The sequence below is a fragment of the Larus michahellis genome, chromosome 3, assembly GCF_964199755.1.
Source record: "Larus michahellis chromosome 3, bLarMic1.1, whole genome shotgun sequence".
NCBI classification, from domain to species: domain Eukaryota; kingdom Metazoa; phylum Chordata; class Aves; order Charadriiformes; family Laridae; genus Larus; species Larus michahellis.
Genome location: NC_133898.1, coordinates 107,727,625 through 107,743,118, shown reverse-complemented (window position 1 = coordinate 107,743,118; position 15,494 = coordinate 107,727,625). Strand labels below are relative to the sequence as shown.

Genomic DNA, 15,494 nt, shown 5'->3' with positions numbered 1-15,494 from the left:
AGTTTTATATTGAAAAGACATAACCGACTGAATCAGACAGGTTCATTTTCTTCTCATTATGCGCATAGAAATCTCAAACATTCTGCTATTTTCTGCCTTGTTTTCTCCTGATGCTGCAAGAAAATTTTGATTACAAGTCATGATACTAAAAGGCGATGTAAGTACAATCAAACAAGATCACCTCATGTTCAGATGAAACTTTATTGACTTGTATAGAAAAAAGAGGAGTAAGCAGAAAAAAATCATGTAAGTAAAGGATTCAATTATGAGAACAAGCTCAACTGCCATTTGACTTCTTTCCACATGTATAAAAAACCTTTAGTACAGAACAGAGCGGTCCAGATTTTTTCTCTGTGTCCACTCCAAACTTGCTTCCCACAATAATGTTTCAACCACTTACCCTAATTCTGAGGGTATGACAGGATATGAAGAAGCAGGTGCAACACATTAAAAAAAAAAAAAGACATACTAGCTTTATCTAATTCAAATAACTATAATAAAAATGTGTGTCACTGACTTAAGTGCGCACTACACAAGCAGCTTATCACTAACCCTGGACACCCTGTTACCACATGACCACGATGTAACTCACATTCTACAGTCTAAAGCTGCAGCATCTACTGAGGCTAAAAATTACATCATTTTCTATGATTACCCTCAAAGACAGTATCAAGCAGCTAATGAACGTCAATGACGGTTGCATAAGAAATATTTTCATTTCCTGTGGGGCATTTGCTGTTTCTATAGTAACTGTGAGCAGCCTAGGTAAGAGCTTGAAACTTGGGCTTACAAAGAAATGCTGGAAAAGATTATCTTCATAAGTCTGCAGTCTAAACTAGGAAATGGTAAATACTTTAAAACTGTATTAAGCAAAATCTTGATATACATGGTGAGGAGCTAAAAGATGACGCGTTGGCTTTTACGGAAGGTTTTACTGTCTGACATGGAAGCTCCAAGTATGGAAATTCGCAGACAATACAAAGCATTCACATCACACAACACTTACCATGGAACAGAGAAAACAGTGAAACATCTTCCTAGAGGGAGGACTTTTCACAGTATCCATACAGAATTTGGAATACATTTAAGGATGTTTAAGGTGTCTGTTCTCTAAGAGTGAGGATGCTGACTCAGAATGATTATACTCTCATTGATGAAAATTGCTCTTCTGGCAGTTTTGTTTGTAAGATCTCTGTGAGATGTGGTAACATTTAACACTAGTCTTTTACTTCCTTAGAGAGCGATATTTGATAAGATGAGAAATTATATCCTATTGTACTGTGAGAAATAAACGAGGCTAGAGTTTTTAACTCTCCTAATTGACACATTCAATTGCAGAGTTCAAGCTGTGAGACTGTCACAAGTGGGGCCCCCCAGGGATCTATACTGGTCGCCAGACTGTTTCAGCATCTTCATAAATGACCTGGATGGTGGGGTTGAAAGCACCCTCACCAAGTTTTCTGATGACACTAAACTGGGTGGTGAGGTTGACATGTCAGCCGTCTTACAGAGAGACCTGGACAGGCTGAAAGAGTGGACTAGGAAGAACAGTATGAAGTTTAACAAACTCAAGTGCGAAGTTCTGCACCTGGGTCAGAATAATCAAAGAGCCCAGTACAGGCTACAATCTGTGTGGGTGTGGAGCAGCCTAGCTGAAAGGGACCTGGGGGTCCCAGTGGACAACAAGCTGAACATGAGTGCAGTGCTGCAGCAATGAAGACAAATCGGATCCTGGGCTGCATCCAGAGGGGCACGACTAGCAGAGACAGAGATGTGATCATCCCACTCTACTCAGTGCTTGTCAGGCCGCACCTGAAATACTGTGTCCAGCTCTGGTCCCCACAATTCAAGAAAAACACAGACAGACTGGAGAGGGTCCAAAGGAGGGCCATGAAAATCAAAGGCTCCAAAATCTGCCCTAATTTAGAAAGGATGAAGGAGTTAGGTCTATTCTCACTGGAGGAGAGACAGCTCAGAGGAGGACCTCATCCACAGTATTCCAGGTCCAAGTTGCACTAGGAGAGGTTTCATGTTGACATTAGAAAGAAATTTCTTACAGTAAGAACAGTCAATCGCTGGAACAACCTCCCCAGGGAGGTGGTAGAGTCCCCATCACTGGAGGTTTTCGAGATGCAATTGGACAGAGTGCTGGACAATCTCATCTAGGCTCCCTTTCCCACAAAAGGTTGGCCTAGATGATCTTTCGAGGTTTCTTCCAACCTGGGCTGTTCTATGATTCTATAATCTAACTGAAATTTTATTGATCACTTGCCAGCATCTGCTTCTTCTGGGATTGGGTGTATGAAGTATGGAAGATACATTTTAGTGTGGCGACCAGATGTAGTGTCCACACTGTCCTAGTTGTTTTGTACTTCCTTTATTGTCAAGAGAGAGAAACAGTACTTAAAGGGCAGGAGCAAATTTCAGGAAGAATAGCTCAGGTGTAGGTATCTCCATGGTAGACACCTAACACTCATTTAGATGGATATCATGTTAGGATACCAGAGTCTGATCAACTTGTTAGCCTCCTGACTGAGAATCTATAATCTGGAAAAAAGGGAACTCTCCTAGGAGGCAGTAACTGAGTGTTTGCCTCCCTAAAGGCTTACAATGGAATGTGGATAAGTTTTCTGCTTGAATGAAGATTTAATCATATTACTGTAGAAATTTATGTCCACTATCCCTTTCAAGTGTTAGCAGTGACAACCAGGAGCAATGTATCTCATTTCAGAGGGGAACACCACACTGCATGTGTGAAAGGTTATCTAGGTATCCAAGAAATTTCTAGACCAAGAATGGAGATTAATGGTCATTTGAGGCATTTCTTGCGTTAGCACAAACATAGAGTATGGACCACATTCTTACCTATTTTATTTCTAGATTTAACTATTGTCATAAGAGTGTATTCTCCAGATGTCAACATCAACGACTATTGTATTTGTATACTCTCCCTGAATACGTCTATACACATATACACACATATTTAGTTACATATATGCATGTAGAAGAATGTCTGGTGTCATCTGCCTTTCCAGTTTTAGATGGATCTGTAGCTAATTTTTTTTCAGTTTGAATATACCATAGTCAAGTGAAGCACCAGTCCCAAACAAGCAATTCTAAATTACTAATGCTTTTTTTGGCTTGTTTCCACTTTTTTTGTTCATTTCTGCGTATTAGGTAAAATGATCTCTCACTTAAGTTCAGACTTAATACAAGAAAAAACAATGTGTTTGCCAAGAATATCCTCTCACACAGCTACTATGTGTATTACCTTCACTAAGGAGTCCAGGACAGACTTCACTTTGGCATATTGATGAAAGCCTTTCTGTCCTTTCATCCAAGGAATTTCCACTCTCTCATAATTCCATTCTGTGACACAATTGGAAGCACAGTATATTTACAAATAATCATGGGATGCCTGACCGTTATCCAAGTTTTATAAGACTTATTGCATTTTTGGTTTAAGGGACAGGCTTCATATAGGAATTCCCATTACTGACCTATAAGAACAGAGTATCTCTAAATTCAGTTGACAGTTTTGTAGACTTACAATAAATGCAGGCTTTAGAAGAGAAAAATATTCTTGGAAGGAAGATCATAGAATCATAGAATTGCTGAGGTTGGAAGGGACCTTTAAGATCATCGAGTCCAACCATTAACCTACCCTGACAAAAGCCACTTCTAAACCATGTCCCTAAGGGCCCCATCTACCCTTTTCTTAAACACCTCCAGGGATGGTGAATCCACCACCTCCCTGGGCAGCCTATTCCAATGTTTAATAACCCTTTCAGTGAAAAAATGTTTCCTAATATCCAATCTAAACCTCCCCTGACGTAACTTGAACCCATTTCCTCTCATCCTATCACTTGTCACCAGGGAGAAGAGGTCAGCCCCCATCTCTCTACAACCTCCTTTCAGGTAGTTGTAGAGGGTGATAAGGTCTCCCCTCAGCCTCCTCTTCTCCAGGCTAAACAACCCCAGCTCCCTCAGTTGTTCCTTATAAGGTTTGTCCTCCAGACCCCTCACCAGCTTTGTAGCCCTTCTCTGGACATGCTCCAACACCTCAATGTCCCTCTTGTAGCGAGGGGCCCAAAACTGAACACAGGACTCGAGGTGGGGCCTCACCAGTGCCGAGTACAGGGGGATGATCACTTCCCTAGTCCGGCTCATCACACTATTCCTGATACAGGCTAGGATGCTGTTGGCCTTCTTGGCCACCTGGGCACACTGCTGGCTCATATTCAGCCGGCTGTCAACCAACACCCCCAGGTCCTTTTCTGACGGGCAGCTTTCGAGCCACTCTGCCCCAATCCTGTAGCGCTGCATGGGGTTGTTGTGACCCAAGTGCAGGACCCGGCACTTGGCCTCGTTGAACCTCATACCATTGGTCACAGCCCATCGGTCCAGCCTGTCCAGATCCCTCTGCAGAGCCAACCTACCCTCAAGCAGATCAACACGCCCGCCCAGTTTAGTGTCATCTACGAACTTACTGAGGGTGCATTCGATCCCTTTATCCAGATCATTGATAAAGATATTAAAGAGAACCGGCCCCAGCACCGAGCCCTGGGGGACACCACTTGTGACCGGACACCAACTGAATTTAACTCCATTTACCACCACTCTCTGGGCACGGCCGTCCAGCCAGTTTTTTACCCAGCGAAGAGTACACCTGTCCAGGCCACGAGCAGCCAGTTTCTCCAGGAGAATGCTGTGGGAAACAGCGTCAAAAGCTTTGCAAAAATCCAAGTAGATAACATCCACAGCTTTTCCCTCATCCACTAAGTGGGTCACCTTATCATAGAAGGATATTAGGTTTGATAGGCACGACCTGCCCTTCACAAACCCATGCTGACTGGGCCTGATCACCCTGTTCTCCTGCATGTGCCGTGTAATGGCACTGAGGAGGATCTGTTCCATGACCTTCCCAGGCATCGAGGTCAGACTGACTGGCCTGTAGTTCCCCGGATCCTCCTTCCGGCCCTTCTTGTGCAATGGGTGTCACATTTGCTAACCTCCAGTCAGCTGGGACCACCCCGGTTGTCCAGGACTGCTCGTAAATGATGCAAAGTGGCCTGGCGAGCACTTCCGCCAGCTCTTTCAATACCCTTGGGTGGATCCCATCCGGCCCCATAGATTTGTGCACCTCCAGGTGCTGAAGCAGGTCCCTCACCGTTTCCCTTTGGATTACAGGGGCTTCGTTCTGCTCCCCATCCCTGTCTTCTAGCTCAGGGGGCTGGGTACTCAGGGAACAACTGGTCCTACTGCTGAAGACTGAGGCAAAGACTTCATTAAGTACCTCAGCCTTTTCCTCATCCTTGGTCACTATGTTGCCGGCCCCATCTACTAGAGGACAGAGATAATCCTTAGTCCTCTTCTTATTGCTAATATATTTGTAGAAACTTTTTTTATTGTCCTTGACAACAGAAGCCAGGTTTAGCTCCAGCTGGGCTTTGGCCCTCCTGATTTTTTCCCTACATAGCTTCACTACTTCTTTGTAGTCCTCTTGAGTGGCCTGCCCTTCCATATTGGGACTGAGGAAGTGGAAAATACGAGTCTACAGCTGTTACGGTCAAGCATAGAAGATCAGACACTTGGTAAACTTAACATGCATATAACCTGATTATCATTTAATGAATTTCTTTTTTTTTCTTTAACATCATATTTTAAAATAAATTCACCTCCTTTTTGAAAGCAGGATGGCTACTGAAAAACAAGGAACTTGTATCACTTTTCCAAATGAAAAATGAAGTATAGTTCCTCTGCAGGAGAAAAATCAATTCCAGTTATGCCATTTCTCTTCCTTTTTTTTTTTTTTTACTTCTGAATATAGCAAGTAAAATCTATCCTGTTTGTAAAAGCTGTGACCTTCCCAACTGAGAGAATTAAGAGTCTATCTGTGCAAACAGTACCTTAATTTTATTAAAGTATTCCAGATATAACTTTATTATGTAAACTTGAAAACATGTCTACTCATAAAATTGATCAGTAATACTATGAAAAGAATTAACTCTCTCTCATTAATGAACCTGTTTCATTCAAGCATTTGGTAAGGCAACTAAGCTTCATTCATTAATCAAAAATCTGCTATAGTTATACATATTCTGTAAATGGTACAGCAACTGTTGTACTGTTGTAAAAGACTGAGTAACTATTTTGATGGTTGTCTTTTAAAGACAATGTTATATTTATTTCCTTATGAGCCACGAGCACTACTTTGATGAACCAGTAATACTGAGGGCAAAAATAATTGGCAGTTTTCCAACTACTCTGAATGTCTTGACACTGCCTAGTGTAATCTGGAAAACTTGCTCTAAAAAAGAATCAGTTCGCCCACCAAAAGGGATCACCTATTAATATTAGTCACAAGAAACTAACTGGTTCACTAGTCCATCACGTGCCACAAGAGCATGCTTGGAGAGAACCCCTCTTGGCATTCAACACGTAAGTCCTATCCACAGCAGTTTCTTTTCAAGATGGCTGTCCAAAAATCCATGTATGCTGCCACCAGGAAGACAGCAGCACAAGGTCTCTTTATACCTCAGGATTTTTGCTCTACTTTGTTTATGAAGCCCCTATCACTTTCCCCTAAAACAGCATCCTCACATCACAAGCATTACTATAGCATAAAAAGAAGAAAAAAGGCATGATATTTCTGCCATTGACTGATAAAAGACGACCCACAGGATTAACCCAAAAAGGACAAGACAACATATAAGGGCCCAGATTGCTCTAGCAGACAGCCTTTACTGGCCCCGCCCAGCCTGCCCTGCGGCCTGCCCCCACCCTGCCCATAGCCCAGGACCCATGTCACCCCCTGGGGCTGTCAGCCCCTACCCCAGTGATGCCGCAGCAGGGCCAGACTCCAGCTCCGTACAGCCCTGCCCTGACTGGGCATGGGTCCACTGACCTGGGCACACCCATGGACCCACGTCCCAGCCTGGCCTCAGCCTGTCCCGGTCCACGGAGAGACACCTGATGCCCAGGACTGGGGTGTCCTCATGTCCCCCCAGCTGCCCTGCTCCTGTCTGGGGTGGTGGGACGGGCCCTGCCTGCCCGGCCCTGCCCAGCTGTCCCAGGGAGCCCCCGTTCCTCCTGGCACCCCAACCCCCAGGGAGCTGCTGGACTCCCCTGTTCTCTCCCTCTGACTCAACCAAATAGCATAGTCATCTATCTTTGGAAAAACTTCTTAAGAAATAGACTCCAGTGAATTCACCTTTCCAAATCAACTCTGTGACATAGTTTAGCAGCACAGGTTAGTTGTACATCTGTGCATCTTGAATGCATATTTAGAAGACAGCTAAATTCACAGAGAGTGAATCAGAAGACAATGGTATTGTACAAGATTTAGTAAGAGAGAAATGATACCTTCTGAATTTTACCACCTGTGACAATATGCCTGGAATTCAGTTTCAATGTCATATTACTGGTTCAGTTTTGAGAACAGCAGATTTCATGTCATGTTTAAATATTCTTCATTAGTCCTTTCCCATGCACAAAATAATTCTTCACTCGGACTGACATTCATTATACAAAAGAGATAAATCCACAATAGAGCTGCACTACTCTATCTCCAGTGAAATATTTCTAGTACAAAAAAATGTCTTTTTCAGTTTACCTGGAAATTAGGAAGGCTTTTAAGCTAAAGCATGATGACACGCTTGTAGTATAGAATAAGAAAGTGGTTTGAGTCTTGAGTATTACAGAATCACAGAATGGTAGGGGTTGGAAGGGACCTTAAGAGATCATCTAGTCCAACGCCCCTGCCAGAGCAGGGTCACCTACAGCAGGTTGCACAGGAACGCGTCCAGGCGGCTTTTGAATGTCTCCAGAGATGGAGACTCCACCACCTCTCTGGGCAGCCTGTTCCAGTGCTCTGCCACCCTCAAAGTAAAGAAGTTCCTCCTCATGTTTAGGTGGAACTTCCTATGCTCAAGTTTGTGCCCATTACCTCTTGTCCTGTCGCTGGGCACCACTGAAAAGAGCCTGGCTCCATCCTCCTGATACCTACCCTTTAAGTACTTATAAGCATTGATAAGATCCCCCCTCAGTTGTCTTTTTCCAGACTAAAAAGACCCGAATCCCTCAGTCTTTCTTCATAAGAGAGGTGTTCCAGTTCCCTAATCATCTTGGTAGTCCTAAGAGTATTGTTAAATGAATCATTTCATTAGTTCTTTACCCAATGCGTCCAATATCTTTGCCACTTATTTCACTTGTCAAAAGCTGATCACATTTCTTTCTTCCTTATTGTCAATTTAATATACAAGATGGTTACTAGCATTTAATGTAAAATATTATAGCCTTTTGTACTGGGCCTGGCTGGGACAGAGTTAAAATTCTTCACAGTAGCTAGCATTGTGCTGTGTTTTGGATTTGTGACCAAACCAGTGTTGATAACACAGGGATGTTTTGGTTATTGCTGAGCAGTGCTTACACAGTGTCAAGGTCTCTGTTTCTCCCACTGTCCCACCAGCAAGTAGACTGGGGGTGGATAAGAAGTTGTGAGGGGGTACAGCTGGGGCAGCTGACCCCAACTGACTAAAGGGATATCCCATACCATATAATGTCACGCTCAGCAATAAAAGCTGGGGGACAAAAGAGGAAAGGGGGAATGTTGGCAGTTATGGCATTTCTCTTCCCAAGCAACCATTATGTGTGATGGAGCCCTGCTGTCCTGGAAATGGCTGAACACCTGCCTGCCGATGGGAAGTAGTGAATGAATTCCTTGTTTTAATTTGCTTGCATGTGTAGCTTTTTACCTATTATATTTCAACCCATGAGTTGTCTCACTTTTACGTTTCTTATTCTTTCACCCATCCCACTATGTGGGAGTGAGCAAGCAGCTTGGTGGGGCTGAGCTGTCTACTAGGGTTAACGCACAACATATTTTCATATGCAAATTTTGAGGTGCAACTGCAAATTATTTAATTCAATATCCAAACAAATAATAAGGGGTTAATTTATTCCACTGATCACTCATTTCCTTACATAATCCAATATACATCTATACTTTAAAAGTTTGTGAAGTCACCAGAGCGGAAAAATTCCACAAAGCACTGCAGCTACACCCAAATGAGATCTGGCTTGCGATAGAGTTCAAGTGTCTGGGATATTATTCATGATTTAATCTTATATGAGATATCTCTTTCTCTTGGTTCAGTTTATAGAACGTGTTTTTTCTATAAAAATTGTCTTATAAAAAAGGAGTAAAACTATATATGCCTGATGTGTATGTGAAACAAAAAATGACATGCTTTATTATGTCCCAATTGTAGTAATTTGTTTTGTTCTCCAAGGTCTGGTGAGTTTGGATGAATACTGAATGCTTCATCTTTTTCCTGAGAAAAGGAGGCTAACAAGGACAAACTAAGCCAAAGCTATCAAAGGAAGCTCCTTGAATGTCAGTACCAATTTATATCTATAACTTCTCTATGGGAGGGGTAGATAAGATAAAAGAAAGAAAATTCTTTGCAAGTATTATCACCTAAATCGCACTAATCAAAGCTAAACATTTTAGTATCATATTTTCTTCTGAAAATCTCTCTTTGAATTTGGATATTGACATGTTTACAGCACCTGAAATCTTGCAAAATGAGAATGTTTCATAATGCTATCACAAACAATGCAATACAAATATACTCCCTGTCTGTATGTGTGACCTGACAAAGACATGTTCTCTCACACACCTATATATAGAACTGTATGTTTAAATCGTGGCATATCCTCACCTGAAAAGCTCCCAAGACGCGGTGCTGTCATATCTCCACCATCATATATTTCAAGAGAGTCCCAATTATGTTCAGTGGCAAAGCTGATGACCTGGATCTGTAAAACACAGAACTTTTTAAACCAACTAGCCATATGTATTTTTAAATGTTCTAGAAACAAGAAAATAAAAAGAGAACATGCTCCAAAGAAAATATAAATAAGCAGATACAAACAAAAACACCTGAGTGAAAAAAAAAAGTAAAGAAAACATTAACGTTCACTTTTTAAGTTGTCTTAACTTTTAGAAAATATGACACTAGGTAAGCAAGAAGGATTTTGCACATACGTTGCAAGATTATAAAGAATTATTCCAAGTGTAAATGGGCAGGTAAGATAGTTGCAGACCTCTCAAGAACCTCAGTGTTACCCTAGCAGATAGAAAGGGTTGGCGTTTGCATACCAGATTGAAGGATCAGGACCTGCTTTCAATATTCTACACAGTTAAGAGAGAAAGCTCCTTGCTCACCATTTCTCATTCATACCCCCATGTAAAAATAAAGTAACACAGAATAAAGCCAACCAAAGAAAAATACTGAGAAAAACAAAACACAAATATTTAAAGTACACAAAAAATGATTGTTAGTTTCTGAAACTTCAAGAGAAATAAACAATTACTTTTAAACTGAACCAGAAAGTACTTAATATTCCATGCTGACAGAATATAGACTTGCCTGAATACCTGATCCCTCAGTCACTATGATTTTCCACACACAATTCAAGCTGTTACCATAAGGTTCAGGGTAACCTGGTGAAAGAATAGTACCTCTCCGCTCAGTAAAATTCCCACTGCATGGCACTGAAAGAAAGTATTATCATGGATTATTAGAAAACCTAATCCACTTCAGAGAACAGAAAAAGTAATAATAATTTTACTAAGCTAATTACAATAGTTTTCTTTTGTAGCATAAATACATAGATGTGAAGCAATGATCTGAGATTAGAAAGCAATGCTGTCTGTCAAGCATAATATACAACCTGCATGAGTAAATAATTCAGAAGCGAACTTCATTTTGAGTGTGTGCAGCCTAGAAGAGCCTAGCAAGCAGCACAGCCTAATCATGTCTTACCTGAGAGTAAGAATAAACTGTAAAGACATAGCAATTAAACACAATCATGACTGACAGAAATCATGTGAATTTACTCACAGCGTAATATAGTTCCAATATTGGATCTAGCTCGTAAAGCAGTGTGGTACATTAAATATTTTCACCGTATATGCAATTGCTTCTTTAAGGTTCAAGAAAACAGAACTAAACTAAACAAAAAAAACCCAGAATACATAGAAAATAGGACACCTATATTTATTTTTAGAACACACTAATTAGTTAGTTATAGAGTAAATTCCTATGAATAGCAATGACTTTTGGATATAAATCCAAGGAGGGAGAGAAGAAAACCTTTCAATGTTTACCAAAAAAAAAAATTGAAGTGCTAGACATTATCCCACCGCAGGCCTATTGACAGACTGAATAAAATTAGCTATACTTAACAATATTAACATTATTCAATGTGCACTATGCTTCTACTTGAAAAAAGAAATCATCATCCTATGTGTGATAGAAATACACAAGTACTGTGTAATAAAACAGGTAAAGACACTTCTGGAGAATTAAATTCTGTCCCGTATTTCAAGCTGTAGATGAGTCATGAAAATAATGAATGTTCAAGAAAATGTGCATCGCACTTGTTCATATAATCTAAGTCATTATATGAAACACTATACTGCCTACCAGCCAGCTGGTACTCAATTACTTTCTGATATGGAAAACTGCTCTTTTAAATTGGGCATGACTGATATTAATCACAGCAGAGTGAATATATGTGTTAAATACTATTTTCTGAAACAGTTCCTGAATTCTGATTCAGAGACATGCGTGACAGAACAGATGACTTAAATGTAATTGCTTACCTACACAGCTTGGTACCGTGTCATTCCACTGAGCTAAGGCATTAGGTACAGACTGACATCGAATAGCTTTTGAGCCTTGTAGCAGATAGCCAGGACTACACTCAAATCGAACAACAGAGCCTGCTGAAAACTCAGAGCCAATTCTCCTTCCATACCTTGGCTCTGGAACTGAGCTACACTGCGTATCGCTTGTGCGTGGAACAGCTGCATGAAGAGAGAAAGAAGAAAAAGGAAAAAAAAAAGATTACATGAATCCAAATGACCGTTGTCATCCAAAAAATAAACAGACCACTAAAATGTTCATTGTTTCTTGTAGGACAGAGCTCAGTTGTATTTGTTCCTTTGCTCTGATCCTGTATTCTCAAAGAATGGCCTAATGCTTTCGCGGCTGTTTGCTGGATTGCAGTTTTGGGCTGTGACAATGTGCAGTCATGTGAGTGCCACGGCAGCTTGGAGAGCAATTGACTTTGGAAGCATGTCCTTAGGCATGAGAGGATCAGTGGGCATTTCAGCTGCCCTCTTTAATGACAGGATACTATAACTACCACCTGCTTTACTTATTAAATGTGAAAGTTTTGGCTTCTCATTATAACTTTCTCATTAGAAGCCACGAAAAATATTATGTTGTAAATAAGCAGATATAAAACTTATGTAATCTTATACAAATATTTTATTTATCATGTTGGAGAATACTAAGTGACAATGATGTATCTCCAAGGCTATTTCAGTGTTTACAGTTGACAACAATTCTATCTACCAAGAATTTCTGAGAATTCATAAACTTGATGTGATACAAGAACAGTTAAAAGACTGTAAGCAACATTTAAAGAGCAAAATAATAAAATTAAATAGAAGCCATGGGTTTATTTTCCCTTTGGCTTTGTTATTTATAACTACTTCTTTATAGCACGTATTTTTTTGTACTTACTGACTTGGTATTGTGCATGTTGTTTGTGTATCAAACTTGTTCTTTCTACATTTCATTTTGCAGTTAGCTAGTAAATGCCATTTAAAAAAATATATATATTTGTAGAAAAAATGACAGAAGTATTATTTTTGTGCAATATCATCTATGTTTTACACTATAAAAAATAAATGTAAGTTAAAAATAATCTCATCAAATAGAAGCATTTTCTCTGTGTGACTGTCATGGTAAAAGCTTTGTTTGATCAGTTTGTTTTCTTCAAGAATTAGTTTCAGGGAATCACTGCATCTAAATATGAATAAGTAATACCATGAAAATTGCTTGCCATTTGGTCCTTTAATTAACAAAGACACAGAATGTCACAGAAAAAAAAAATAAATAAAAGGGTGTTTAGACTTTATTCCTGGCAAATTTTCAAACATGATGTTTCTGACTTACTAAGCTATTTTAAGAATAGCGTAAACAGATCATGGTTATATTTAATTTTATTTTACATCCTTACATATAATTTTCTTTGCTGGCCTGTGACAGTGAAGAGCAATATCCCTATCTATTCATATGCACACCTGTACACACGCACACCTGTACACACACCCCCCCCACTTGTTCAGCTACTCTGGTCACTAAGACAAGGTGTTTGGAGACTACATATAAATTTTTTTTTCATATTTTTCATATCAATTTTCATATTGATATCTTCATGCTTTTCTTATTTCTTATACTGTAATTTGCTCTATTTAGAATCATAATTATTTTAAGTGCAGTAGTTTTAAGTACTGGTAAATGCCCTTGAAGTTAACATTTGTTGACATGTTGGATACAGAACACTAAATTGAAATTAATCCTATCTTAAATCTAGCATGAAATATGCAACACATTTTAGCAGAACACTGGAAGTTCTCAATTATGATTACAGCAACATTACATTCTACCAGTTTTCTGTACTGCTACTGAGAATAACAGTTAAGTTTATGCAAGTATTATTGAATGTAGAGAAAAGCTTTTTCAAAGAAGGTTTAGAAATAATTGGCACTAGTAATAACAGTACAATACATGCTCCTTTTATCAATATGCAGTGGGTTGATTTTTCAGACAAGGTCATACAGATACAGAAACACATATTTGCTTCTAAATCACTAGGTTAGATGGTTGCAGAAAATTTTAGACCTGAAAGTTTAAGAAAGTTATAAAATGCATCGAAGACTGAAAGAAATGGTGAGAGGTAAACTAACATACTCCTGAAATGGCAGCTAGACAATATAATAAGACAAAAGCAAATACATTTTTCAAGTTTTTAAAGTAGTTAAATACATAGTATAAACAAACCACTTCCCTTTCCGTAAATTTTAAAAAAAGTACCTGCCTTTGTTTAAATAAATGGGATTTTGTGATTAAGTTTTCAACAGGACCTCAGTATCACCCAGCTGTTCCATGAAACACTTTCATGCATACATTTCTAACCACGGCAGGAAAATGTTCTGCATTTGTGGAAGGCTAACGAGGAAACCATAGTTCAAGGATTACACACAGTCACAGTTCTTCCTGATAGTAACCTGCAGACCAGAACAGTCTGCCAGGTCAATTCAACTGACCCAACCTGATCTTTTTCGTTCTCTGTTATTGGGACTAATAATACCCTTTCCTCTATCAAGTGGTCTACTGTACAAGCACTGTTTTATTCAAACTTTTTTTTTTTAATTGTATAATGACTTTACAACTGACTAAGTGATGATGGCTGCTTACACATCCAGCTACGTAACTGTCATATGCCTAGAACTACATCTTTTGCCACATGATTAGGCATTAAACCATCCCTTAATCAGGACTACTTGCTCAAATGGGAGTTTTGGTCTTGAGATAATTCATTTGCAATCATGTGACAGCAAAAGGTTCAATACATTGTTGTGGAAAAAACAGTTTTGACACAGGGAATTTATACCTAATTATGTTTAATTTAGTTTATTACCAATTAACACAAACCTCTGATCACTAATTCAGGAGCTATGTAGAAAAAGGACACAAACAATCAAACAACCACTTAAGTAAACAGCTTTCCTTCCCTCTCCCCAGGCTCAGCTTCAGTCAAACATCTATCCTCCCCCTTCTTTGTCTCAACTTCCTTGTGTTCATCTTAGTTCCACCACTGAGGTGAGAGGCAGCACAGGAGGTTGGGTTCATGCTCTCTTCTTGCTTCGTTTTCCTCTGCCATACTTAGTATTTTACTCATTTTCTCTCCAAGTTTTCATGACCCTCTGTTTCTTACTGTTCGTGCTACAGTGTGGGTCACACGGGCTATAGTTGCTCAGAAACATCTGCAGTAGCAGAATGTCTTCCACAGGCCATCAACCCCTCTGAGGTGTTCCCACTCCAGCACGGGTTACCCACAGGACACAGTCCCTTTAGAAGTGCTGACCCTTTGGCATAGGGGGCTTCTTTCTAAGAGTGTGTTTCCAACAGTCCCTCCAGCAGCACCTCTATCAGCACGTCCCCAGAAGCATCTCTGGCCCAAAGCAGTTGTTACTTTCTCAAATATCTTTGAGAACAGGCACTACATGCTCCTTTGACTGGTAGAAGTTTTGGTATGCGAGGGGTTCTTTATACCAGCTTCAGAGGAAGCTGTTTATAAGTGGCACATAGTAGTTCGTGACATCTTCCCACACAGGTCACCACTACGGCCCCCTGCTACTTAAACTTTTAGCTTTACATGTGTCTAAACCTTACCCGTCTTCCTAAGCGGCAATATGACCCGAGTGAAAATTTCAGCATCTCTCCTGGAGTATTTTTCATTCACTGTGTGGAAGAAACTCTTACCCAGCCTTTTATGGGAATGCTACCTCTATTTATTTTTTTCACCCACCTCCTCAAAAGGGAGGAAGTTTCATAAGCAAATCATTG

At 40.0% G+C, this 15,494-nt stretch overlaps 1 protein-coding gene across 1 annotated transcript in view; it reads right to left on the bottom strand.

The window, feature by feature from the left end:
• CSMD1 (CUB and Sushi multiple domains 1) overlaps window positions 1-15,494 on the bottom strand; it is a 1,197,588-nt gene that overhangs the window by 167,569 nt on the left and 1,014,525 nt on the right. The window contains exons 34-36 of the mRNA XM_074581652.1: window positions 11,675-11,878; window positions 10,437-10,561; window positions 9,726-9,822 (exon numbers count right to left, since the gene is read on the bottom strand). Of these exons, the coding sequence (XP_074437753.1) occupies window positions 9,726-9,822; window positions 10,437-10,561; window positions 11,675-11,878 (426 nt within the window). The remainder of the gene's footprint in view (window positions 1-9,725; window positions 9,823-10,436; window positions 10,562-11,674; window positions 11,879-15,494) is intronic.